The sequence below is a fragment of the Anser brachyrhynchus genome (genome assembly GCF_964034855.1).
Source record: "Anser brachyrhynchus genome assembly, chromosome: Z".
NCBI classification, from domain to species: Eukaryota; Metazoa; Chordata; class Aves; order Anseriformes; family Anatidae; genus Anser; species Anser brachyrhynchus.
In genome coordinates, this window is record NC_137697.1 from 37,287,258 (window position 1) to 37,313,669 (window position 26,412).

General features: G+C 35.3%; 2 protein-coding genes across 8 annotated transcripts in view; one reads left to right on the top strand and one right to left on the bottom strand.

Annotated features, from left to right (window-relative positions):
- Positions 1–26,412, top strand: part of LOC308186015 (guanine nucleotide-binding protein subunit alpha-14) — an 89,414-nt gene that overhangs the window by 60,560 nt on the left and 2,442 nt on the right. For 4 of the 6 annotated variants that reach the window (XM_080574827.1, XM_080574830.1, XM_080574832.1 and 1 more), the window contains 5 exons: positions 11,526–11,680; positions 13,397–13,525; positions 14,139–14,268; positions 15,947–16,100; positions 17,071–18,349. In XM_080574827.1, the coding sequence (XP_080430953.1) occupies positions 11,526–11,680; positions 13,397–13,525; positions 14,139–14,268; positions 15,947–16,100; positions 17,071–17,261 (759 nt within the window). In that variant the 3' untranslated portion in view covers positions 17,262–18,349. Of the gene's footprint in view, positions 1–11,525; positions 11,681–13,396; positions 13,526–14,138; positions 14,269–15,946; positions 16,101–17,070; positions 18,350–18,578; positions 25,131–26,412 lie in introns of those variants that run through there. The other 2 variants (XM_080574829.1, XM_080574828.1) reach the window with 2 other exon arrangements.
- VPS13A (vacuolar protein sorting 13 homolog A) overlaps positions 24,442–26,412 on the bottom strand; it is a 125,466-nt gene continuing 123,495 nt past the window's right edge. For both annotated transcript variants that reach the window (XM_080574824.1, XM_080574823.1), the window contains one exon: positions 24,442–25,432. In XM_080574824.1, the coding sequence (XP_080430950.1) occupies positions 25,382–25,432 (51 nt within the window). In that variant the 3' untranslated portion in view covers positions 24,442–25,381. The remainder of the gene's footprint in view (positions 25,433–26,412) is intronic.

The following is a 26,412-nucleotide window of genomic DNA, read 5'->3' on the forward strand; positions in this document are numbered from 1 at the left end:
CTTCGCAATGAAGGAGGGGTTTGGAAGAACCAACCTAGTATGTACTGCAGTATAACTAAAATGTTAATACTAACAAGTGAAATATTACAGATGATTCACAAAAACTTATATTACTTTATGAGACTATCTTGCATATTGAGACCACTGTTGGGCAAGACCTAATGTTTTTTCTAAAACTGCTATTTTCTTTAGCTACTATTTTGATATTTCCCTGTATACTGAATTAATGAGAGTATTTAGTACGTGGTGTTTTCACTGAGAGGTGATATCTTTATTTTACTGCATTTCATGTTATATTCTTATGTAGAACTAAAAAATGAAACTCAAAAAAAAAAAAAGAAAGAAAAGAGAAAAAAAAGAAAAAAACCAAATCCATCAAGACCCTTTGTGTCTAAATATATTGAAGGCTAGACTCTGAGATGGGGAAATGGAAAACATAGAGCTATCTTTTTTTTAATTTAGAATAGTTGTATTAGTCATGTTCTCAGTAAATATCTCACTGTTATGCAAATACTCAGCTTTATCTGATGAAGCTGTTATACATCAGAGTGAAGCACACTTAGAAATTACTATCTATATTTCAAAACTATTTCTGAAAATAGTTCATATCATGTAAGTACAATAGTGGGGCTGCAAGTGAATTCTTGAGGTATGGTGTGGTTTGTCAAATACTTTTTAAATGTCCATCTGTTTTAAAAATGAAGATAATATGTAGAGAGTGGTGGGTGAATGTTGTCAGTGTCAAGTACTGCGTGATTATGGAGATACAGCATTGTGTCCTGAAAGGCTTCGGTGGAACTGTGCTATTTGCTTCCTCTGTTCCTTTAACATGTTGCAGAAACTTCAGGTTGTCAAAAGTCACATTTTCTGGAGATGCTCTTAACATGAAGTCTCCTAGGGCATGAGGTATTTCTTGTTAGTTTCAAGCTGGACATTCGTATATGTCTTAAGATTAAGACAACATGTGATTTCATGCAAGGAAGGCGCCTGTGATGGCATGTGATGTCATGTATTTTCTTCATTCAGTTCAGAATTTATTGTGTCAAAAGTAATCCAGTTCTCACCAGGGATGGGAAGCTGTGTATAGAGACCAAATGACACAATATCATTTCAGGAAACATTTTTTTTTTCCAAGAATTTTGTTTATTAGTAGTTTTGTTATTTGAGATACGCAGAGGCTGAGCTGCTGCTATGTCTAGAGCTCTTGGTGCAGAGATAAATAGTTCTTGTCTTTTCATGTATGTGTCTTTTTATGAGACAGTCCTGGAAAGGAAAGACTTTTTTTTTTCTTTTGAGATGCTCTTTGTTCTGTCATAAAGCCTAAATCATCTGTGTCTGTCTTCTGAGGCCAGAGAGGCAGAACCTCAACACAACGGAATATAAGAAGTTGCACACAGAGCGTAGAAACATGAAATTGTTATATTTTGGCACACTGCAAATATCGATTTCATGCTTACTGCATAACTTCCTTTGCATGACATTCTAATTATCTACAATCCCCCCCAAAAAGTTGATTATTTTCTGTTTGCAAGCAGTTCAGATATTTTAGCAGACATGCAACATAAATGAGATAACATTTGATCTTGCAATTCTCGTGTTTACTCCTGCAGAGCTTTAGTGCATTGATAGGTGAAAAGGTGTATGTTTTCTAGGGGGAAAACTAGTGAACTTCAACCAAACTGTAGATGTTAGACATCTGCAACGCCGTATTTTTTCAGTCTTCAGTTGGTTGAAGAACCACTTTGTGACTTCAGTAGCTCTTATGTGAATATTAGTCATATCTTTAAATAACTTTATGTCACTTTCCTCTCATGCTTTCCAGATTACTCTGTGAAAATTCCAGTGTTTTAAATCTATGCACCTCAGAAGTAAGAAACTTTATATAAAGAGCTGTTTTCTTGGACTAATAGTTGAATTTGTTGCTTTGCCAGAAGATGATTCTATTTCATCCTAATGCTTGGATTTTGATTTGTTTTGTTTCTCTGAATTCACTAATTAAGTCTCCTTCCTCAGCCTAGGAAATCTCCAAGTAGTCTGTATAAACAGGAGTCCCAGCTCTCTGACTGATTGAAAGGTTAGTGCTGAACACAGGGCTGTACAGAACAGAGATGAAGACCTTTTGATCTGAGAATCTCATTACTTCCAAGGAAGGAAACTAAAACATGGATCAATTTCCTAATCTTAGCCAGCTGCATTTTTGTGTTTTGATTTGATTTAAGATTAACATTATCTAATCACAACTTTTTGCCCTGAATTTGCTTCCTTCCTTTCAGGAATCTACATATATTGTACCTAGAGAACTTTATTCATGCTTTTCCTGAGTCAGTGTAGCACTGACAGAACTCTGTTACAGTCAGTGGTGGAATACAAGTACATACCAACTTAATATCAGAATCCCCCACAACAACTTTCTCCCTAGTTTGAATACACGTAGAAGTGAATCATGTGATTTTTAAACATTTTTTTTCTCTTCCTTGGGAATTTTTTTAGAATGTATTGTGGCTAATTCATAAGGCTTTTCAATTGTTTTATAATGCAGGAAGACATTTTTAAAGTAATGAGTCCAGTCTCCTGAACAAGTGTTTTTTGATTGTACTGTGTGCTTGGCTACCTTTCTTTGTCCCTTGTAATGTTTAAACCCATTGATGTGTCAGCCAAATTTACAGATACAGATCTGAAAGGTAATTAGGTTCTGGCAGGTTTTGTGATAAAGGTGTTTGGATGAAGGAGAAAATTGTTACATGTATCTTGATCTAGGAGAAGCTGGCAAGAAAATATTGGTCTGCAGGGGATGTGTAAAGATTCTGTGCTTGTGCCTCAGCGCTGAAGAAGCATTAGCACTGTACTGCTGCAGAACCCAGGGATGGGTTTTTTTTGGTGTTGTATGCTGGGAATGCTCCTCCAATTTAACCTTTGAAGCAATGAGAGGTATTCATTCACATCCTCACACAAAAATTGGCTGCCTTTTTCACAATACGCTGTAAGTAAATCAGAAGCTATGTGCAGGATTTGCTGGATTAAATTCTGTAGCCCAAATTAGTCTGGGTTCCAGGGTTAGATAATCAGAATGATTTCTTCAGGAAAAGAAACACTTTCTGTTATGGATTCATTTATTATTTGAAGAGGATGAAAATTCAGTTTAGTTCATTTTATTAAGCACTGCTGGGAAACACAGAAATGTAATCTCTTTAATTTATCATGCCAGTTGTCTTAACAGTGGTATGTTACTGCAATACTTACTATATATGGTTTTTCTAAGCTGTTCTCTTGTATTACTAATATTTGAAACAGAAAGGATTGAAACTTGTGTAGCTAACTGCTGAATTTTAGTAGATCCAGGGTAAGTTAAACAAATATAAAAATGAGAAACATCAGAATGTGGTGGTTTTTTTTTTTGTTTGTTTGTTTTTTCTCTTCTTGTAAAAGCTTCAATGCTCTTGAAAAAGAATATGGCATTATCAAATGAATGAATTCTGTCTTTTGACTACTTCTCTGTTTGATAATCTGGCAATTTATCACCGAGAAGGGTGGTCGGGCACTGGGACAGGATTCCCAGGGCAGTGGTCATGGCACCGAGCCTGATGGAGTTCAAGAAGCCTTTGGACAACGCCCTCAGACATGAAGTCTGATTTTTGGGTGGTCCTGTGTGGAGCCAGTAATTGGACACGATGATCCTTATGAGTCCTTTCCAACTGAGAATATTCTGTGATTCTATGATTTCGTCTCTACTTGTGATCTTTTATTTGCAACCAGGGCACACCTATATCAAAAATGAAATTCTCTTGAAAGTTATTAGCAATTCATGTAGGTTCAAATTTAATTAACCAAAGAGTAGTCAGATGTTGACTTGAAATTTCCACGTTTCCACTATTTTAACAACATATGATCAGCAGGTTCACACACATCATCTCAAGGAGAATCTATTGTAGGAATGCCAATATTTTTCATTTCTGGATGAAAGAAAACAGTCTTCAATCAGCTTCAATCCTATTGCTTGTAAGGCTACCTAGACCTAGTAATGATGTAAAAACAACAGAACTGGAACTGAGATTTATTCAAGTAAGCTCAGGAATTGCCTCGAGCCAACTGTAATTTCAGAATCCTGTTAGCCACAAAGGAGTGTGATAAGCAACCCCTTATGTCAATTTAATTGGCATAGAATGACTAGCTGATTAAAAGAATGGAGAAATGGGGTGACGGTTAATCAGGTGTATCAAAGTCTGAATGGTGATAGGCTGTAGAAACCTATTTCATCTCTTGATGCTCAGATTTCTGAGGTTATAGATAAGGAGGTACTGAATAATGATGTTTATAAAATTCGATGAATAAAATTTAAGTAATTAAATCATTATGTTTTTACTCGGACAGTTAATGTAGGCAGTATTTAGAAACAAGAATGTTGACCAGACTGTATTTTAAAAATGAGTTGAGGCTAAGACTAGGTAACTGGTTGAAAATGATTTTTTATATATTATTATAACAGAGAGAGACACTTCATCTTTGGTTATACAGTCAGGAGAAGCCTGAAGAGCAGAGAGAAGGTATTACCTTGCTGAACAGTCATCTGTTCTGAAAGATTTATCTGATGATATAAAACATACTAAAATATTAGTATACTGTATATTAGTATAGTGATTGAGGAAATGCAATCAGTTCATCCTCCTAGGATAGCAGAGCAAAATTTAACTGCTTTGACCTCACTAATGGCTTCTCTGTCATTTTAACTATTCACATAAAGAAAGAATAACTTACATGAAGAAGCTACATGATTGTTACTGCTCATGAGCATGAGCAATGAAATGATTACTGTACTTACCTGGGAGAAGAAGTCAGGCTTAGGTAAATAAGCATGCTTTCAGATGAAGAAACCTGAGATGTGAGCAAAGTGTGCTTTCAAGAAAAAAGCTAACCAAAACAAATTCCCCATCTACGTATTTTATTTTTTTGTGATTTTTTTAATGAGTGATGATTTTTAGGTTGGCTACAATGTGCTGATCTGTTAAGAGCATAAACAGCCGATGAGTCTTATCTTACTTAATATTTCTGAGAAATTCTCCCCCTACACACACATATCCCCCCCAAAAAAAAAAAAAAAAAAAACAGGAACGGATTTTCTCAAGTGCATTTCTCACCCAATATATCCCACACTGTGTAGGGATCTCCTAGGAACATCATTCAACCATCTGCTTCAACATCATGTGGTCTAATCAGTTACTGGAGTTATTTTGTATATTTGCTTCAAAATACTACCAGGATTTTTTTGTAAGAGATATTTGGTTTGAGAATGTTGTAGCTGAGCACTGACACTGAACTTCTTTGAAAATATTGCTTCCAGTTACTCAGTGATGGTGCTAGTCCAGGCTCCTTTTCAAAGAAAATCTTTTATACCAACTTTGCTATTGCTAGCTCATTGCCAATACTTATGCTAAATAAATATATTGGACAAAATATGAAAGAATTCAGAGTAGTTGGTCAGTCTTGTTCTTAGAAAGGCAAATCGAAAATTTACTTCCATGACTTTTTGTAGCATCAGAAAGGTTACCCAAAATCATCAATATATGTGTGACAGTTCCATGCTAGGCACGAGCTAAAAATACTGTGCACAAAGTGACTAATCACACAAGTGATTATAAATCTGTCTGCATGAAAGTGTTTCCTCCCGTCCTTCCCAAGATAATACTTCTAATTTTCATTCAGCTTGTGAATCAACTCCAGATCATTACTAGCAAAATTTCTTTGTAATTTTTGAGTTCAGAAGAAATTTCTGGGAAAACAGCTACTAACTTCAGGGAGAAGTAGCAGTAGCAGATGGTCCTTTTGGTCCTTTGGCACCTGGAATCTAGGGCAAGGGGTGTTAATATGACAGAGGCTTCCAGAAGGGATTCACCAACAATTACCATCTTTGGTTCCTTCTTGGAGAGGTGGTTGTGAATCTCAAAATTTTCAGGCTATGTGGATGCTTTTTAGTGATCTTGAGGACTGTATTTCTATTTACAAGATGATAAATATTGCAGAGAATTAGGAAAATTAATTTTTCAAAGGAACCTAGCAGCCCCCTGCCCCCCCCCCCCCTTTTTTTTTTATAAGAAACAGAAACTTCTCCCTCTATTTGTGAGGTGTAAGCATGGAGAAAAATTATGTGTGCTTAACGTTGAACTTAGAACTTGATACCATTGCTATCATGTTGAAAGTGAAGCTTCTGCTCAATCTTACAAACAAAGTTTCAGTGATCGTTTACATTAGCAGGAAGCAATGTTCTACTTGCAAGTCTGCAGTCTTATTCTGTCTCTAGCAAGACCAAAGATTTTAACACTGCATACATTTTCTATGAAGAAGAAAAAGAAATGTTAATGTGTATAAATCCCCACTTGCATAAATAGACCAGTATAATTGGTTTATGGGAGGCATTTTAGTTTGTAATTAGAGGGATTCTCTGTCTCTCTCTGGTCTCTTCATCCTGCAAAAGAAAGTTTTTTATTTATTTATTTGTTTGTTTGTTTGTTTTTTAAACTGTAGTACTTTTATTCCATTTCCATCTAGGCCTAATATTGAATGCTTTAATAAAAGTAACAACTCTCTTTCCTCCCCTTATTTTTTTAAACCTACTGTGGGTTTGTAAATGTGGGAAAGAATACAAATACACCTCAATCTTGCACACAGTTCTCTAAAACTATTACTGATGGCAATGGGTAGTAAAGAAAACAAAACAAAACAAAAACAAAAATAGAGAAAAACAAGAAACCATAAACGATTAAAACCACTATTTCAAATGGAGATTATTAACTCCAGTTGCAATCCAAACATTTTTGCAGTGTGCCAAATAATAGTTTCTGTTCAGAGTGGAAACCAACTACAAAAGAAAGGTTGACAGTTGATTATATCTGGGGATGTTACACTGACAGTTTTCACTTTTCTCTTCCCCCTGACAACTAGAAGTGTTGGAAATCTGAGTTTTGGAAGCTGCAAATTATATATATGTGTACTTGTATATTTATACACGTATATGCTCACTTTTGGTTGGCTCCTGCAGGAATCAACCCTTTTGCGTTTGCCAAAGTTGTCTAATATTTACATATATGTGGATGCTCAAACATAAAATTTAACAAAAGATAGGAAGATGAATTGCAAGTTGTTTCATTTTGTGAAGAAGAAAACAAAGCCCTTGTGATTCTCTTCTCTCTCTCTCTCTCTTTTTTTTCTTTTTTTTTTTTTTAATTTTAAATGGGTGATTCATTAAGTTTTATAAAAGACCTGACTGTGAGGTCTTGTTTCCAATCAAGTCTTTGCTAAAAGTTGTGTTGCCAATTACAGTCTGGATGGTGGTTTGTCCCGGTATTTTTACAGTTGTGTTTCTTAGCCTTTCTTTGCTTACTGCTAGCTAGTGTACTGTTTACTGTTGCTGCTATTGTCATAGGTGAATTAATAATGATGGAAAACTGGAAAAACAAAAACAAAACAGAAAAAAAAACAACCAACACCTTGACAATGGGTGCAGACCAAATAGGCTCAGGAAGCAATACATAATAAAAGCTGATGGCAAGTGGTTTGTGCACAACCAGGATGATATTAATTCACCACTTTAATGCTTTAATGTGCAAAAATTTATCTTCAACTTAATTTACTGTTCCTATCCAGATATCCAGACTATGACCAGGTACCTTTTCGTATCAATAGAACAATGCATTACTAAATCTGAATAATGAGAGACTGCAGAATAAACAAAATTTGTTTATCTTTAGACTGCAGTGTCCAATTCTAAATATTTGAGTTATAAAGTTTTCTTGCTCTTTTAATCTTTCTTAATTTTCTTCCAAAGTGTTCTTTCACTTGGAAATTGAAGCCAACACAAGTGCAATTAACTTTTGTCTCTTTCTTTGGTGGTTGTTAGGAGATTCTTGCAACAGCAGTAGCGTATACATTTTATGTACCATTCAACCAGTTGTTAGCTTCCTCTTAGTTTTAAGGGTACTTTGTTCATGTTCAGTTTCCCTTGTACCCAAAATATGCAAACAAAGCTGTCATAGGTGATTGTGAGCTAATGTTAGAAACATATCCCTGTGTTCATCAGTAATTATTTTTCATAATAGAGATATGAAAAATAACATGCCTCAAACAGGGGAGCTGTGTTTTGCACTACTTGTACAAAGCTACTTGTAGTTCAGCAAAACTTAATAAACAGTAGCCTTGATGGTACTGAGAGATTGACTGCTTTAAGTGTTTGGGCTTGTCTTTGGTTCCATTTTAAAGAATGTTCAACACCAACAATCCAACAGAATTTGAAATTCAGATAACTTCTCAGTAAAACTTAAAATGTTATTTGTTAATCAACAGCTTCTACTAAAACTATATATAGCCTGGGAATAGAAGCTTCCTGTACCCATTGTGGTGAACTATAAAACCTCATTTTTTTTTCTTTTCTGTTTTATGATTTCTCATTTTGTTTCTTTAGAAACAAACACACCCTATTCATTATGTCAAATTGGATGATGACTGTGTTAAAAAAAAAAAAAGAAAATGAATACCAACATGGTTCTAGTAAAACACAGTGACTTCCAAAATACATTGTATTATTTTGCAAAAAATTGCAAAGTTGTTTTGCAAAATTTACATTATAGTGCAAAATTGTCCATTCAATTTATGCGCTTATCCATAGCATGGAAAAAAAGCAAGTATGTAATTGCATATTCCTATGTATTCTGTATTGAGGGAAATCCATATTTCAGGGGCATTGTACAAGTGATTAGAGATATAAAATGTGCTCTTTTCAGTGATACAAACTTCCTATTCACGTAGTATAAATTAAACACCTGAAAGTGCCTAAATATCTCTTGATAAAAACTGCCTTCAGGGAGCAGTGTACACCCCGAAGTGGGTGTCCTTGTTACTTTCCAATACTGAATACTCATTTTCTTTCCATTCCTGTGATCCTCTATTTTCTGTGAAGAAACAGCTATAGTTTCCACATCTTACTTCTATAGAAAATTTTGTAGTTTGTTTTGCCCAGCAAATGAGGAAGGATCTGGGGTGTGAAACTGAGGTCAGCATGAAACATAAATTCTTAGTAAAATAGGAGCTTCATTATTTCTCTCAGCACTTGTTAAATAAGTAATTCCTGTCTTCACCACTGGATATTTGGAAAATGCTTTCACTATTTATTGCTCCAAACCAGACCACTTTTCTTAGAAACCTTTTAAAGGGAATAATAATCTAGGTTACGAGTGAAGAAACAAGTATGTATCTAAATTTGGCCCCTACAATCACAAAATGTTTTGTAAAGTCTTTTTTTTTTTTCCCCAACTCTGGAGATCTAGAGCTTCCAAATAGAAGATTTTCTGAAATAATCAGTTTTATGTGTTACATGTAACAGCTCAAAATAAAATTTATTCATATAGCTAAAAAAAAGGCAATTGCTACTTGTGGTGTTACCTATTTCTTATTGGGCAAAGATTTGCTGTTTTATAATACTGTATCCATTCAGCTGGCATTTGTGCATGCTTTTTGGCACTTCCACAAATGATGAGAAAGCAACTTTTACCCAGTTAAATTACTGTGTGAAGTGAAAAAGGAACACTCAAGACCCATCCAGATAATTTTGTTCCTCTCTAGTACACCTTTTTGAAGAACACAGATTAACAATTTAATGTTGATATTGTGCTTGTTATGCATTGTCTGTTGGCCTTTCAATGCAGGATTAAGTTGGATTTCCAGTCGAAAGTAACTTAATAGATTTTTAAAAGGCTAATAGATTTTTTTGATATGCTAAACAGCTTAGACACAGGTTTTGAGTGGATTTGCCAAATAACTTTTCCACTTTTTTATGCACAGTTTCTTTCCATGATCATAAGGCTTGTTTTTTGTTTAATGAAACAAAGAGTCACCTACTTCTGTTGTATCCAATATTCCTTAGCTTTTTTTTTTTCCTGTCAGTACTTTTCCTGTCACTTTTGCTGTTCCTTCTTACACCATGTTTAGAGAGAGCATAATGTGCTATACATATTTTAATTAAGGATGAATTCTGGAATGTATTTGTTGCTTGAATTTCATTTAAAAAAAAAAAAAATCCATGCCAATAACTGATATTGTTAACATGTGTTTGTGCTGTTTTGCGTTTTCCCTCTTTGCTCCTTGATTTAGTGTGTAATGTCTGTGTATTTGTTTTGTTTTCTTTCCTTTCCTTTACTTCTCATGTTAGTAAGTCCTTTCTTTTCTTTCTGTGAAGCACCTACTGCTCATGCAGTGCAATGCAGCGTATTTTCACAGTGTTTCTTGGGTTAGCTTCTTACTGGTGAGAATTCTATAAACTTCCACTCTAGCTTTGGAAAAAAATAAAACTATACTTCTAGTGTACATCCAAGTTGCAGAGAAGGTTTTAAAATACGACCCTGTCTACTTGTAACAATGAAGTTGACTTCCTGGCAAAATCCCGTTATAAAGTTTCATATTTAAACTACTTCTGTGGTATGCTGTTGTCGATACCAGAAGATACTTGTTAAAATGTACACTTAGAAAGTTTGGACAACATTTAATAATTCTTTTCTGGAATTCCTGGTAGTGGAACTCTACAACAGAAAAATAAAAGTTTGGAGTCTGGTGGAGCATGTTATCATGATTCAGTTACACAAAACAGTTTGGTATGCAGAGTTACTACCTGTGGCTTTCCCAAGCTTAAATAAGAGATAGGGAAGAAATTTTATTTCATTTTTAAAGAGAATGTAAGTTAAAATCTTGATGACAGCTAGGAATGTATTGGAAAAAGTGTTAACAAACTGAATTTACAGTAACCAACCTGTTATGTTCAAAACACAAAATAATTTATTTCAATACTAAATGCATTTTAGAACAATACTTTTTAAGAGATCTAAAGGTATTAGCAAGCATCAGTATGTAACCCACTGAGTGTTAATAGAGAAAGATAAATTCTTTGATATATTCTTTTGTGTTCCTTAAAAGCAAGACGTACGTTTATGTTTGCAGTACCTCTAACAGTTAACAGCAGAGAGCAAATAAAAATCACTTATTTCCACAGAGTAATACCTTGCCTGTCTCTAAATGAGATAGGTGTGAAACAGATGTGTTGCAGGAATTTGATGCCTGCTTGATGATTTTTTACACATAGTTAGCCTCTGCTCTGTCCAGAAACAACAGTATCTATACTAAAAAAGTATCTAGACATTTAGAAAAGTTACAACTGTTACAAATTGGTATTAAAATTTAGTGAATTTTAGAATGGTAAGTTTAGAGTTCCTCCTGGCCTCAGTAAAAGTCCCCTTTCAAATAATAAATAAATAAATCACAACTGGGTGACAGTACGTGAGATTAACTTGGTCAAGACATTCAGTAGCAGTCATTTGACTTCAAAAGTTAAACACATTCAAAGACTGAAACTGTTTTCTTTCTCCTAGGTTCCTTGTTGATGCTTAGTCTCATCAATGGGAATGCTTATAATAAAGAAAAGGGAGAGTGCATTCTGCATGCTGACAGTTAGCAATACTTTTTCACAATAGTGTAATCATTTAATTAATTAGGAGAGTGCTCAGATGATCAGAGAAGTGGAAGTGGATAAAGTGACAGTGCTGGAAATAAAGCAAGTTGAAGCAATCAAGAATCTCTGGAAAGACCCAGGAATTCAAGAGTGTTACGACCGACGGAGGGAGTACCAGCTCTCAGACTCTGCTAAATAGTAAGTACACTACCTAATGACAAGAAGAATCCAGCCTTAATGTAGTTAATAAAGAGAGAGGTTTACTCTGATTCTATTATTTGTACCTGTGTCTCTGCTGGCTTCTGATAAACAGAAGATTTTAAGCAGGAGTGATGAAACAAACTAATCTGAGGTTTTCTGAGCATGCCAGGACTATTATCCCTCCCAGTTCTGAGGTCAACACAGCTGGTACATAACTGAGTTTCCCATGGGAGAAATCATGAAAAACAGCTGTACAAAATACATTGACAACAAGCGGGCAGGTCAGAAAGCTCATAATTACATGAAGATATTGGGGTATAAATAAGAATGAGGATATACCTCTCCCCCAGTTTTCCTGGAATTTAATTATGAAAAATGATTGCTTTAAGAAAACAGAAAAAATAAATTTCTGTTTCTGCAAGGTTGAAAAGCAGCAAAGTTATATTTCAGCAAGGAACATTCATATGAGGCATTTACGGTAAACTTTGATTCAAAAGGGTTACACTTGGGCAATCTGCTCTTGTGTGTTAAGCCTTATTCCTAACAGATGTCTGTCTGCTTTGTTTTTAAATAATCTTGCATTGGAGAAGGGTGCTACTTGACAGTCTGTCTATTCTAGCTTCATTTTCTAAGAAATTAACCAAAATTGAAAACTAGTTTTACTTTAAATTTGATTAAATCTTTATTTTACTGTTAATTGCAGTTAAGATCTCGATAGCAATTTGTGACTTTGCTGGAGAGGAAGAATTTTCTCATTCAGAAGAGAAAACTTAGAAAACATTTCTTCGCTAACTTTTCTTTAGTGTGAGCATTTTTTATTTTGGTGCTCAAATGTGAGAGATGACTGGGCAGCAAGAAGAGAGTACAATGACATTCTTCCTCTATCACCAAAGACAAAGAGGGAGAATTAGTGCTCAGATAAAGGAAGGTTTGTGCTACAAACACATAGAATGATTTGGAATACAATTTACAGGTTTTATAGGCCATGGTAGCATTCAGGATGATCTAATGTTGCTTTCTAGTGGTGGGAAGATAGATTGCAGACAGGGATACCAGGCATCAATTCTTTTTGTCTGACTTGCTCACACACCGCTCATTTATTTAGGCACAGGAATAGCTGTGATTAAATTCTAGGAAGACATGTATGAAAAGCACAAGCTAAATGCATCACCTTTTACATTAAAATATATAAGGTGGAAGCATTCATGTTTGCAGTGCTTTCCATTAATTATTCTTCTGAATTTTGTCCAGCACACTTTCACATTCACATGAAATATTAGCATCACAGATAAAATGCTAGGGGATAGGAGGAATGTTGCTTAGCATTATAGTTAGAATTGATAATTATGTGTTCAAATCTTAATTATCATATTTACACAGGAAATTATCATATTTACTTTGAGGTAGAAGCAAAGATTATACAAATAAAGTTGATCATTTTGGGTGTAGGCCAATTGTCTATAGAATATTCAAGCATCATCTCTTAACTAGTAGTATTCTGTCTGAAACATACACCTAAGTGTCAGGTAAGTAAAGGCTTGTTTTTTTTATGCTAGCAACAATTGTTGTTATGCCACATACAAGTGAATTTTTGTTCAGCTGCATTTGTGGGAACATTCCTGTGATCACTGATCAGTACTCTGGTTTTGAATCTGTATGATTAATTTATGGAAGTGCATTAATCTTGTTTATGTTGTATATTTAACTTTTCAGTTATTTTACTGACATCGATCGTATCGCTATGCCCTCCTTTGTGCCAACTCAGCAAGATATTCTTAGAGTCAGAGTGCCAACTACAGGAATTATCGAGTATCCTTTTGATTTAGAAAATATTATATTTAGGTAAGACTGCTTGTCAAATGATTCAGTATACAATTATGAAAGTAGTTGCTGAAACTTCATTTCCAAGGTCTTTCAAGCTTTTGTATTCAATTGGTATTGTATTTTCAGCACTTCAGCCAAATCACTATGTATTCTGAACTATTACTTTAATTAAAAAGTCTGGAATGAGGGCGGTGGTACTTGTAATAAGATATGGGTGTAATTCATGTATAATGTATTTAATTTTGATTGTTGAATAGAGATGTGACTACACTGTTTTTCTGGGGGGAGCAGGAGGAATTTTGGAGTGTGTGTGGATACAAAGTGGACCACGTTTTGATATTTTTATTTAAATTTATTTAAATATCTTTAAATTTCTACCAAAACAATAAAACAGCATTATATTTGTATTGTGCCTCAGATGGCATGTACGCTTTATGTGCTTACAGTGAAGTGCAGTGAAATTTGTGGCACTTCAGCAAGTGAATAGAATTTAAATATTAAACAGAACAAATAAGATATACCTTCATGGTTCAAGCATAACGTAGGTAGGTGAGCTATTATAAGGCCTTTAGATATATTTAAAGTATGTTATGGAAACGACTAAAATGTTGACTGTATTTTTCTTTAACAGGATGGTGGATGTAGGTGGCCAAAGGTCAGAAAGAAGGAAGTGGATTCATTGTTTTGAAAGTGTTACTTCCATCATTTTCTTAGTTGCATTAAGTGAATACGATCAAGTCTTGGCAGAATGTGACAATGAGGTAAGTGGGGATATCTAAATTATGTACAGAAAAAGGTGTGTGCTTTTGTAAGAAAGACAGCATTTACATGTCTTTCATAAAAGCATTTGCAAATACTAGAACTACATTTGTGACTGCTCGATCAGCTTCCTGGGTTGTATTAAATTAGCAGCCTACCTGAAAAAAAGAAGAGGAAACTAATTTAAAAACATGATTTAAACCATGCCTCAGGATGTATAAAAATGAATATTAACAGTATCTCTAAACAAGTAAAACTACCTCAATCAACTGTAAACAGTTGTGGGTTTTATTTATTTAAGTCCCTGACACTTCAGAATTAACCTGTACCCAAATTAAGGAGAATTGAGACAAAGTAACTTGAAATTTACCTCTTTCCCAAGGTTAAGAAATGTTAGTTGGGTTCTTCTGTCTGTTCTAGAATGCCATCATCATCAGTGGCCAGATGTTGCAGAGAACGATGCAAAAAAAAAGAAAATACTAGACAATTTGGGAGAAAAGCACATAGATGGAATTGCATTATTTTTGATAATGGTTGCTTTCCATCTTGAAAGTTAGACGATTACTTAAAATGTTGTCCAGATACTCTTAATACCATTTGATCTCTAAAGTGGCAAAGCCTTTATCAGATCATTTTCTAAAGATCTGTTTGAACTATGAAAAGCAAACCTAACTTCACTTTCTGAAGTGTCACAACATTTATTGTAGTTTAGAATGAGTCTTCAAAGTTTTCTGTCATCTTTTGATGAATGAACATAGGTAACTGTAAGTAATATTTTTACTTCCACTGTCTTGGATATTCTGTTATGTTCATTTTGGACATAAGTCTGTATGGTAAATAAAGTGACTTCCATCACAAATTTGTGTTCAGAAATGTCAACCAGCAATCTCCAACTGTGTTGTTCCTAAGATCTTTCTTGAAATGAACAACATGACCAGACTTTATTATTAATATAGAGGAATACCTATGCTCTTGTCCTTTAGGTATATTATAATGCAGAATCATTGGATATCCTGAGTGGGAAGGTACCCACAAGGATCATCGAGTCCAACTCCTGGTTCCACGCAGGACCAAAAAAAAAAAAAAAAAATCAGACCATGTGTCTGTGAGCATTGTCCAAACGCTTCTTGAACTCTGGCAGGCTCGGTGCCATGACCTGTGCCCTGGGGAGCCTGTCCCAGTGCCCAACCACCCTCTGGGTGAAGAACCTTTTCCTGATAACCAGCCTGACCCTCCCCTGTCAGCTCCACGACAACTCCATGCCATTTCCTCCCCTCTGGGTCCTATCACTGTCACCAGAGAGAAGAGATCAGCAAGATCACAGATCAGATACAGCCTGCTTCAATTCTCACTTGTAAAGTCATCAAAGGCTTTCATTTAGCAGTCCATGGCTACTCACTAATTCACACAAAAATTCAAAAAAAGAAATTATTATCAAGGCTTACTTTGATTTCATGTCCCATTAAGCCATTCATAGGGGGGGATCCAAAACCCAGTAAACAAATAGTAATAATAAACCAGTGAATTGTGATTGCACTTTATAAAGGTTGTATATATACACACACACATATATACTGTAAAATAGCTTTAAAAAAAACACCTTTATGATCTCTGGCTGATGTGATTTGTATATGCTACTCTTTAGAGAGTGTAACTTCATATTCACTTTTGTTCTTATAGAATCGAATGGAAGAAAGCAAGGCCTTATTTAAAACTATCATTACATACCCCTGGTTTCTGAATTCTTCAGTCATTTTGTTTTTAAATAAAAAAGATCTTCTAGAAGAGAAAATCATGTATTCCGATCTAATTAGTTACTTTCCAGAATACACGGGTAAGCATTTATTCCAGACTATGTTCACAAACATAAAAGCCGTATTTAAATCAGCTTTTCCTCATTAAATGTAGCAGGGAAAGTGGAATTATGCAGTATATTTCATATCTTTGCTTTTCTACCCTCTCCTTTAAAATACAATCTTAAGTTACTCAGTTTTACAGTTGCTTTTAAAATTTGTTTGTTAACTGAACCATTGCAGATGGGTTCTTGAGACATTTCTTGCAGCCACTCCGTTACCATTTGAATGGCATTGTCACTATTAAGTTATCAGATGCATCTCTTCCACCTATATTCAGTGTCAAGAGACAAGATACGGGGGGAACCTGGGTAATATGGTTATTAATCCAACTCTTTCTATGGTAAAAATCCACAGTATAATTTTGCATTTATTATAACTACCTAAAGTTCAAAGTTAAAAAACATCCTGAATAACTTTCCTTAACAAACATTACTGATAATTAAAGTACCCAAAAGAATGAAGAAAATAATCACAGATATACTCCATAACTTAATACAGTATTGTATTCTACAAGACATCCTTCAACTAATTAAAAAAGGAGTGGCAATGATTTCATAGCTACAGAGGAAGCGCAGATCCCCTTCTTGGCTAAAGAGAAAGCTGTTTACTACATGTGTTTTATAAAATTTCTCTCATGGTTTTTGAGATGCTACAAGTGTAGCAAACTATTAAAATGTGCTGGGTAATTTCAGTTGTGTAGGGTATTACAACAAATTACTTTGAACTGTAAGGTTTACTTTAAAAAAACCCACACACATTATACTAAGCAGTGTTACAGCATCTTTTGCCCCACTAACATATGAATGAGAACATTCCAAAAAAGGGAGTATGCCTTTATAGCTATTTCATATTTAAATATGAAGTTAGGCTGTTCATATACTGTCATATTTCTTTGCTGACCTATATAGTTTTCAACTGTTTAAAAGCACCAATTGTGTTTCTGACTAGGACCTAAACAAGATGTCAAAGCTGCCAGAGACTTCATTTTGAAGCTGTATCAGGATCAGAACCCCGACAAGGAGAAAGTAATTTACTCCCACTTCACTTGTGCCACAGACACAGAAAATATTCGTTTTGTCTTTGCTGCTGTCAAGGACACGATCCTGCAACTAAACCTGAGGGAGTTCAATCTGGTTTAAATTAAAAATGTGCTTGTATCCACTGAGTGTGATTTACTCATAGCACAGCCTCTATTGATTTAAAAAAACGGTGTCTTTTAAATACCATTTACAGAAATGGGAAGAGGTTTTTATATTTACTGAAGTATGGATTAGAAGAACTTTAAAGACTAAGTTTCAACATTTACTTCGTAAACTATACATTTAAAAATCTCTTTTCATATTTTCCATGCCAGTTGTGCCTGTGAGTTAATTTGTGACAGCTGTGGGAATTAAGAATATTTAAAAGAATGTTTGTAACTACATTGCTGCCCAGGTGGTACTTCCTAACATTTTTTTTAAGCTTATCGTTTTCAATCATAGCTTATAAAATTTCAAACAGTGATGCCTTAAAAATGGCAAGTTAGTGTTATTTTAAAGTGCTAGATATTTTTTTAATTATTGTTCTGAGCAACGTAGTCAAAAGACTGGGTTAAATGTGTTTAGTAAATGTTCTCAGGATTCACTGCCACAGGAACTGGAAGATTATCCACACAGCTGCCTGTGGATAATCTAGTCCTTAAATTCCTCCAAGTCAGTAAAGTAACTTGCATTAACTTGCTTTTTACACTTTGCATTTTCCCCATTATTGAGTTCCACAGGTAGTTTTGCATGGATTAGAAACCAGTAAAACCTCTCCTCCAAAAGACTTCCAGCCATTACGTGATCCCCTTTGCACTGTCCAACTACAAACTTCTCCAGTAATGATGCCAGGATCACTAATACCTCGATCAATTCTTATTCATCTGATTAAAAATTCTCAGACCAGCAGTGTCTGAAGATGTTAGGCAGACCAACTCCAGCAATTTTGAAAACCCTTTTTACCCATTGCAAAACCTCATGGTAGTAATTGGCATTTAATTAATTAACCTCGTAACACCAGTAAAGGGATTGTTTTAGTTGAACTCTTGTTACCAGCATTAACTCAGCTCCAAAGACATGCCAAGATTCTCTTGTATACAAATGAATGACAATACCATTTTTCCAAGCAGTATTATAGCAACGGTTCTTAAAATCAATATGAAATAGTGATTTCCATACATCACAGAAAAATTAAAATTATTTGATTTTCAGCATAACGTTTCTGTGTATTGAGCCGGATTAATAGCTCTCACAGCTCACTCCTGTGAAAAGCACACCCTGACCTTTCACTGTTCATAAAAGATGTTTACTGAATCACAAATTCAACAGCGCAGCTACCTTTTGCCTAATAGTACAGATAAAGTATGTCCAGAGCTCTTTTTTAATTCTTAATGAGAAAACACCCTGTAACATTTGATTCATTTGTTCTTTCTGTAGCGTTGGAACAAGCTGTAGAAGACTGTTCTTAACAATGTTTTACAGTTTTGCCCATACTGCTATATGGCAATAATCAGCACTGAGGGAACAGTGCAGTATACAATGAAATGAGGTGCTGCAGGGTACAGTACCACTTGTCAGACTAGAAAAGACCAAGGAGGAGCAACAGGAAGTCCAGCATACAGCAGCAAGACTCTGCATATATCTTCTGAATTCCCAGTATGTTATCTCTACCCTCTCTAAAAATATTAACAACATTACAATTCTTCCAATGTGCCTCTGCTAAACACTCTTGCTCAAACAAAACAAAACAAAAAACAAAACAAAACAAAAGTTACTTCAGAACTTCCAATTACATAGAAACAGAAATATGAACTTTTTCTAGGGAAGCAAAGTTGATGGAGGAAAGCATAAAGTGCCCAAATGCTTGAACTTCTTGATCCAATTTTGAGCTCTGTAGGAACTCCTGGGAAAACATCTACTTAAACTCTCAGCACTTTCATATCTGAGTCAAGATTTGCTGGCTATTTGAAGAGTACCTTCATACCAGAAATCCGGGAGTCAGGCTTTTCTGGAGAACAAGCACTGCAGATGGTGAGACAGTTAGCATTTTACAGGACTCATCAGTACAAGCTTTTCTGTAACACCTCTCAACCAACACTTTAAAACCTTTGTAAAGTCACTTACCCAGACACACTTCTGCACATAATTCTCTACATGTTTGATACACAAAGTGAAAATCCATAAAGATTAAAAAAAAAAAAGAGAGATCCAACAAAATGAAAATTGAGGTTTTCTCACTTTTTGCCTATTAGTGTCCTAGCTCGCCATACTTATTCCAGCAGTCACGTTTGTTTCAACCATTGATATATTGCTCAGGGGATGATGAGTTAACAAGAATGAATGGCACTGGACATTTTTTTACTCCTTGTAGGAGGAGACTTCACAGGGAATTCACTGCTCCTTCAAAGTATTACAGGAATATTTTGAACTCTTGTTCCAGATTTGCCCAGGAAAAAATAAAAACCTCTTTATAAAAATCCCGTGTCTGCTGTAAATGTAAATATAGATACTTAGATCCTACCTACTGTCACAAAAGCAAGAATCGTGACTCTAGATGATGAGCTCTTAGATGATGCATATATATACTTACATATACTGACCATAAAATTCCAAAGTAAGACACTGGTAACAATAACAGTCAAATTTTAAGTGGGCAATAGATTTATAGGCAGGAAAAAAGGTGTCAGTTACCTAAGCATAAGACATTCAAGAATAGCATAAACAAAATATGTCAATTTGCATTTCAAGATAAGATGATGATAAATGCAAGTTTTCTGAATGAAAACAGAAGTATGCTTTGTACAATTTTGACATGCTTCATGAGACAAGCATGATACACATAAAAGTCAAGTCAGAAACAGACTTTGCATTGCATCAGGAACAATCGCAAATACATGGTGCATGTTAGCAGTATTTTTCACCAACAGTTCCTACATGTAATAAACAGGTTCTTCTGAAATATATGGACCCAATGCTTTAAGTAAAAAACAAACAAACAAACACAAGCCTTTTCACAGTTCTGAACTAATTTCAGAAATAATATGCACAATATAGTAAGATGGACAGCTCCATCACCCTGGCTGGTTTTAGTAACTTTAAACTAAAAGCTTTTTAGTAAAATCAAACCTTAAAGCCATCCTCTGTAGTTTTAGATAAATTGATCAACATAAAAAAAGTCAGTAATTAATTGTTAGAGACTTGACACACACATATCCTTAGCTCCTGAGAGGTGAATGTTTCATTGATACTGGATACAATGATACTCCTTCAGTTTTTGCTGCATCTTCAGTAAGAATTAGTCACTACAGAATCAACAGAGCAGGATCATAGAATGGTCTGGGTTGGAAAGGACCTTAAGGATCACCTCATTCCAACTCACTGTCATGAGCAGGGACACCTCCCACCAGACCAGGTTGCCCAAAGCCCCATCCAGCCTGGCCTTGAACACTTCCAAGGATGGGGCATCCACAGCTTCTCTGGGCAACTGCCAGTGCTTCACCACCCTCTGAGTAAAGAATTTCCTCCTCACGTCTAATCTAAATCTAACCTCTTTTAGTTTAAAGCCATTCCCCCCTTGTCCTGTCACTACACTCCCTGACAAAGAGTCCCTCCCCTGCTTTCCCTTAGACTTCCTTTACATATTGGAAGGATGCTATATGGTCTCCCCAGAGCCTTTTCTTCTCCGGGCTGAACAATCCCAACTCCCTCAGCCTGTTTTTACAACAAAGATACTCCAGCCCTCTGATCATCCTCATGGACCTCCTCTGGACCCAGTCTTAACAGGTTCATGTCCTCCTTGTGCTGGGGCCCCATAGCTGAATGCAGTGCTCCAGGTGGGGTCTCATTAGAGCAAAGCAGAGGGAAAGAATCACCTCCATCGACCTGCTGGTCACGCTTCCTTTGATGTAGCCTAGGATATGGCTGGCTTTCTGGGCTGCAAGCGCTCATTGTTGGCTCACATTGAGCTGCTCATCAGCGAACATCCCCAGGTCCTTCTCCCCAGGGCTGCTCTCAATCCATTCTCCACCCAGCCTGTATTTGTGCTGGGGATTGTCCCAGCCCAGATGCAGAACCTTGCACTTGGCCGTGTTGAACCTCATGAGGTTCATATAGGCCCACCTCTTAAGCCTGTCCAGATCCCTTCCCTCCAGCCTGTCGACCACACCACTCAGCTTCGTGTCACTGGCAAACTTGCTGAGGGTGCACTCGATCTCACTGTCCATGTCACCAACAAATATGTTAAACAACTCTGTCTCAATACTAACCCCTGAGGAACACCACTCATCCCTGGTCTCCACCTGGATATCAAGCTGTTGACCACAACTCTTTGAGTATAACCACCCAGCCAATTCCTTACCCACTGAGTGGTCCATCCATCAAATCCTTGTGTCCCCAGTTTAGAGACAAGGATATGATGAGGGACAGTGCCAAATACTTTGCACAAGTCCAGGTAGATGACATCAGCTGCTCTTCCCCTCTCCACCAATGCTGTAACCCTATCGTAGAAGGGAGACTTTAATCAAAAAATAAATAAATAAATAAATAGTAGAATTGTATGATTTGCTGAAGAAACACTGCAGACTCTTGCCTTGTACAACACTTACATGACTCCAAGCAATGCAGTCTTTAGATTGTTCTTTTCTGGAATTCAAATGTAAAAAGCTTAAGAAGGGTAAGAGAAGTCTGAATAGTTTGCAGAATAATCTAATTCTTGAGGCTAACACAAGACCAGGAAATACATACAAATCAGACATAATATCAGTTTAAACATAGTATGGAAATATTTACAAACAAGCCACAAGACTGAACAATCCTATTAACGTATGGGACATTTATTGAAACTGTTTTACATCAGCAGAATAATTAGAAAACTGAGGGTTTGAACTTGATATTCAGGACTGTGCTGTGTTAAATTTTAACTACCATTACATAGCAGTAGTATTCTTGTGTTGACTAGTCTATGATATTTAATGTTATTTGCAGATATATTTACTAAAAAATAACTCAAAAGGAACAAAATATCTTAGTGATTTTTGATATGTGAGTGTATTTTTTTTTGAAATGGTACAGATAATAAATAGTCAATGGCATATGAACATAATTTTTTGGAAAAATCAAGATGATTTCATAAGAAGCTGGTGATTTGGCAATACCACCTACGTTTTTTCAATGTATCAAGAGAAAAACATTACACCAGAGGGAAATTATATATATATATATATATATATATATATATATATATAAATAAATCTAGTAATTAGATCTGTCCTTACAAAGGTAAAGACTAACGTCTGTATTGCTGGAACAGAAGCTTGACCCTGTGTTCTCAGAGATGCGATTTGACTTCATTTGTCAATTTCTACTCACCAAATTTTGAATAAGTGTCACTCGTAAATAAATTAAAAAACAAAAACACACAGCTATTAATGCAACATATATGGAAAACAAACAATAATCAAATTCCAGTCAAATAAAATTCAGTTTTACTTTATTGTCAGTGGGGAGGAGACTGGGATGGGCTGGGGGGGAAAGCAGGGCAGAGGGTGGAAACAAAAAAGCCATGCCATGCAAAGCCATGCAGCTGAAAAAAAAAAAAAGGTGCAAACAATTGTTTTAGCAGTGTGCCCTGCTCATTTTAGAACACTGCATAATCCGGTCACCTGCACCCAGCAGTACTTTTCGTCACCATCTTCAATTCTACTTTTGATCATTCCTTTCAGAGAGGGAAGTCTAACCAGTAATAAGCTATTACTGGGAATCTAAATGACATTTTTTAAAGGATTTAAGTTTAGGTAACATTTGCCCAGAATAGAAACCATTCTTCAACAAAGGCCATAGTATACTTTTAGGCACTACAGTGGACAGATTTAGATACCTACATTTTTTTTTTTTGTTGAGATTCCCTTGTATAATTGCATATACATATTCAATAAAAATTAATACATCTGTTCTACTTTCTTGTTGAAAAAAATGAAATATGGAATGAGGCACACCAGAGTGGACATCTAAAATAATTTTCAGCAATCCATTAAGGTACGCAACAGCATAATTCTGAATACTTTTCTCCTCTTTCCAAGTTGATTTACAGTTAAAACAGAGACAACTGATGTCTGCTGAGAAATGGCAAAATTGATTCATGACTGTATGGAGAAAGCATATGAAAAAGCAAAGGAAAAAGATACCATTTACTGACTAGAAAAAATTGAGCTAGAGAAAATCATGTTGTCATTAAAAGCTAAGACAAGGAGGGAGGTGGTGAAACATCCCACATTGACTTTCAAACATTTTGGATGTAGATCAGACCAGCACACTTCCACTGTTCTAGTTCTCATGTTAACAGCTCTAGTCAGCACAGGAGCTCAAAATAATTTATACTTCATAGAAAAATTGAAACTTTGGGGGAATTGTTTTGTTTTCCAGAAACATAAGCTTAACCACAGACACACATATTTAAAATTTAAACTAAATTAAACAACATTAATGATTAAATTGCTCAAATACTACTGAAGAGACAGTTGAGGTTTGAGAATCACGAGTTTGTTGGCAAAATAAATAAATTGAACTAAATAAATTGAACTATCATGCCTATGATTAAATATGATTGATTTAAAAAAATATGGATGTGGAATGTTATTCAGTGCACCTAAAGACAGTACTACCTAAGGCAAAGTATTCTCTTATTTTTGCATGAATATAACCTGAGTTAACACTTTTGGTATCTGTTGTATAAACGAGCGGAGTAACAGTCATTGTCATAGTTCAGAATTCACATATAATCTTTTGATTCACTTTGCAATTTATGGGAAAAATTAAAAAAATCATCTGTATTTTGTAAACAACTAACTGGTTACTTAACACCTAAGACAAGACTTACAGTAAGGAACTGCAATTGCAGGTTAGCATGCTAGTCATTCTAGATTTTACAATAATGCAACAACTTGGATCTCACAAGCACCACTGGCAGTGTCAGAATAATTAAATCCCACAGATATATGCATTCCAAACAACTGTTTGGAAAGAATATTTTGGCAGTGGATACTGACTATATATATACCAGAAATTCTGAAGACTTTGATTTGGGAATTTATGGAAACCTTTACCTAACACTGCATTGTTTCCTGAATTTTTTACATCAACCACGGTAATCAGCCACTCAACAATATTATGACTAACACATCTAAGAAGTAAGTAGTATCACACAGCTTCAGGCTCTCCTGATTAAAGTTCTACTGTCTGGATATGAAACAAAAACGTTCCATTAGGTAAAAAGAGTTGAAAAACGCAACTGTGAAATACTGTATTTATTATTTAATATAAATCTGACTTTATTTGCCACTTGCTTAGCACACAATATCCAAGGCATATATTTGGTATGCAACAGTGCCCTTATAACCTCAAAACTTCCTTCTTCAGTTGCAAATCTGTTAATAACATTTATTTAGAATAATAAGCTTTAATTCATATTTCTAGTGCAGACATATATTAATTATCCCCATTATAAGTTTTTGTAAACTGTTATATTTTCGTTGAATAATGATAAAGGTGCTGCAACATTTCCTTGAGTAGGATATAAAAAAGTTTACACTAAAAGTGATATTGTAATGTAAATCCATCGTGACCTGGTCTATTTGTTTACAAAAAGAAAATATTTGGTAACTATGCAGCCCCTCCTGTGATCATCTAAATTAGGCTTTTCTGGTGAACAGACACCTTCTTAGAATTTGAATTGTAAGACTAGTGATGATTAAGTTAACATTTCCTTCAAAAGAAGCTTGAATTTCAACACAGCCTCAAGTCTTAAGAAAATGAAGACAGAAACTAAATATTGATTTTCCAAAGCCAAAAGATTTGCTCTGGATAGTACCAAAAGAATTATTTCAGAATTCAGCTTCAGTGCCAAATGTAATGGTAAAACAAATTCATTTAAAACTGTACCTTGAAAAAAAAAAAATGTTTAAGTAAAATGAAATCTATAAAGTAAAAAAAAAATCCAAGAAGCTGAAACTTGGCAAAATTATTTGATCACTGGAGTTTTTTCTTTAAACTTAATAGCAGCTACTTTTGTGATGTATCTGTAGACTGGAGTGACCACAAATAATTTCATCAATCCACCCCCGCACTCCCCACCCTCTTTTTTTTTTTTTTAATTTTGTTGTTACTATGCATATAGTTCTACTTGTACAAAGGAAACTAGAAGGTAGCTGTTCAGTGTTCTTCATATCTTGGTGCTTCTAAATTCGTTATGATTTTGGCTGATTCTCTCTCACTTCTTCCAGTTTAGAAAGGATCCACTGTGTGAAAGGAAAAGGAAATAATGAAAATGTATCCTTAAGTAAAAACCATGTAGAGCAGCTGCAAATATGGTTGGGATGGCCACACAATTCACTACCTGCTCCCTCCCCAAGTTTTAACACAGTACTTAAAATTCTACCGTAGATTATAAATGCCTGATTTTCTCACACGAAAATGGAGGCATTGAAGTACCAATATCTGACATGATAACATTGAATACCACAACTAGTTAAGCTGCCTAGGTTGATAGTTCAGTTTCCTGGACTACATTTCAATGAATAATACTTTATAAAAGTAAATGAAATCATTATTTCATGCACATTATTATTAACCCTCTGCATTAGTCTACAACACCAGATGCATCTAGTCCCAGACGACACTATAAAACCAAGGATAACAGAAGACAGTGGACAAGAATATCTTGCAGCAATGTGATAATACAGTTATTTATAGAAAAAAAGCTTTTCTCATCTACTCGGTTTCTTTTCATGAATTTCAAATTCTCATATTTGCTGAACACGGAAGAGAAATGTGGCACTTCTCACAGATGCAGAACTCTAGGACACTACACTAGGACTCGGAACTCTGGGAACTCTAGAACTAGGTTTTTCTATGTCAGTGTCCTCTAGACTGAAAAGGGGAGTAAATTCACTAAGCAGTGTCTCTGAAGTGACCTCATACTCCTTACTGTGAAGGGTCTCAGTTTCATTTTTACTGTTCCTAAAACGCTTGCCTTGGTGTCTTCACTGTATATATACAAGCACAAATTTAACATTTGTAGAAGTGAGCTGTAGGCTAGACAGCCCAGAAGGAACTCTCAAAGACATCTTACTTTCAGTAGGACAGCCCCTAAGACCCTGACAGCATTTCTTGATGAAACTTTTAAGTATTCCTTCACTAAGATATAAGTACAGTCTGTACCAAGTCTGTCTGACAAGGAACTTTTACCCCCTCACATCTGCATTCCTGTTGGTTTTGT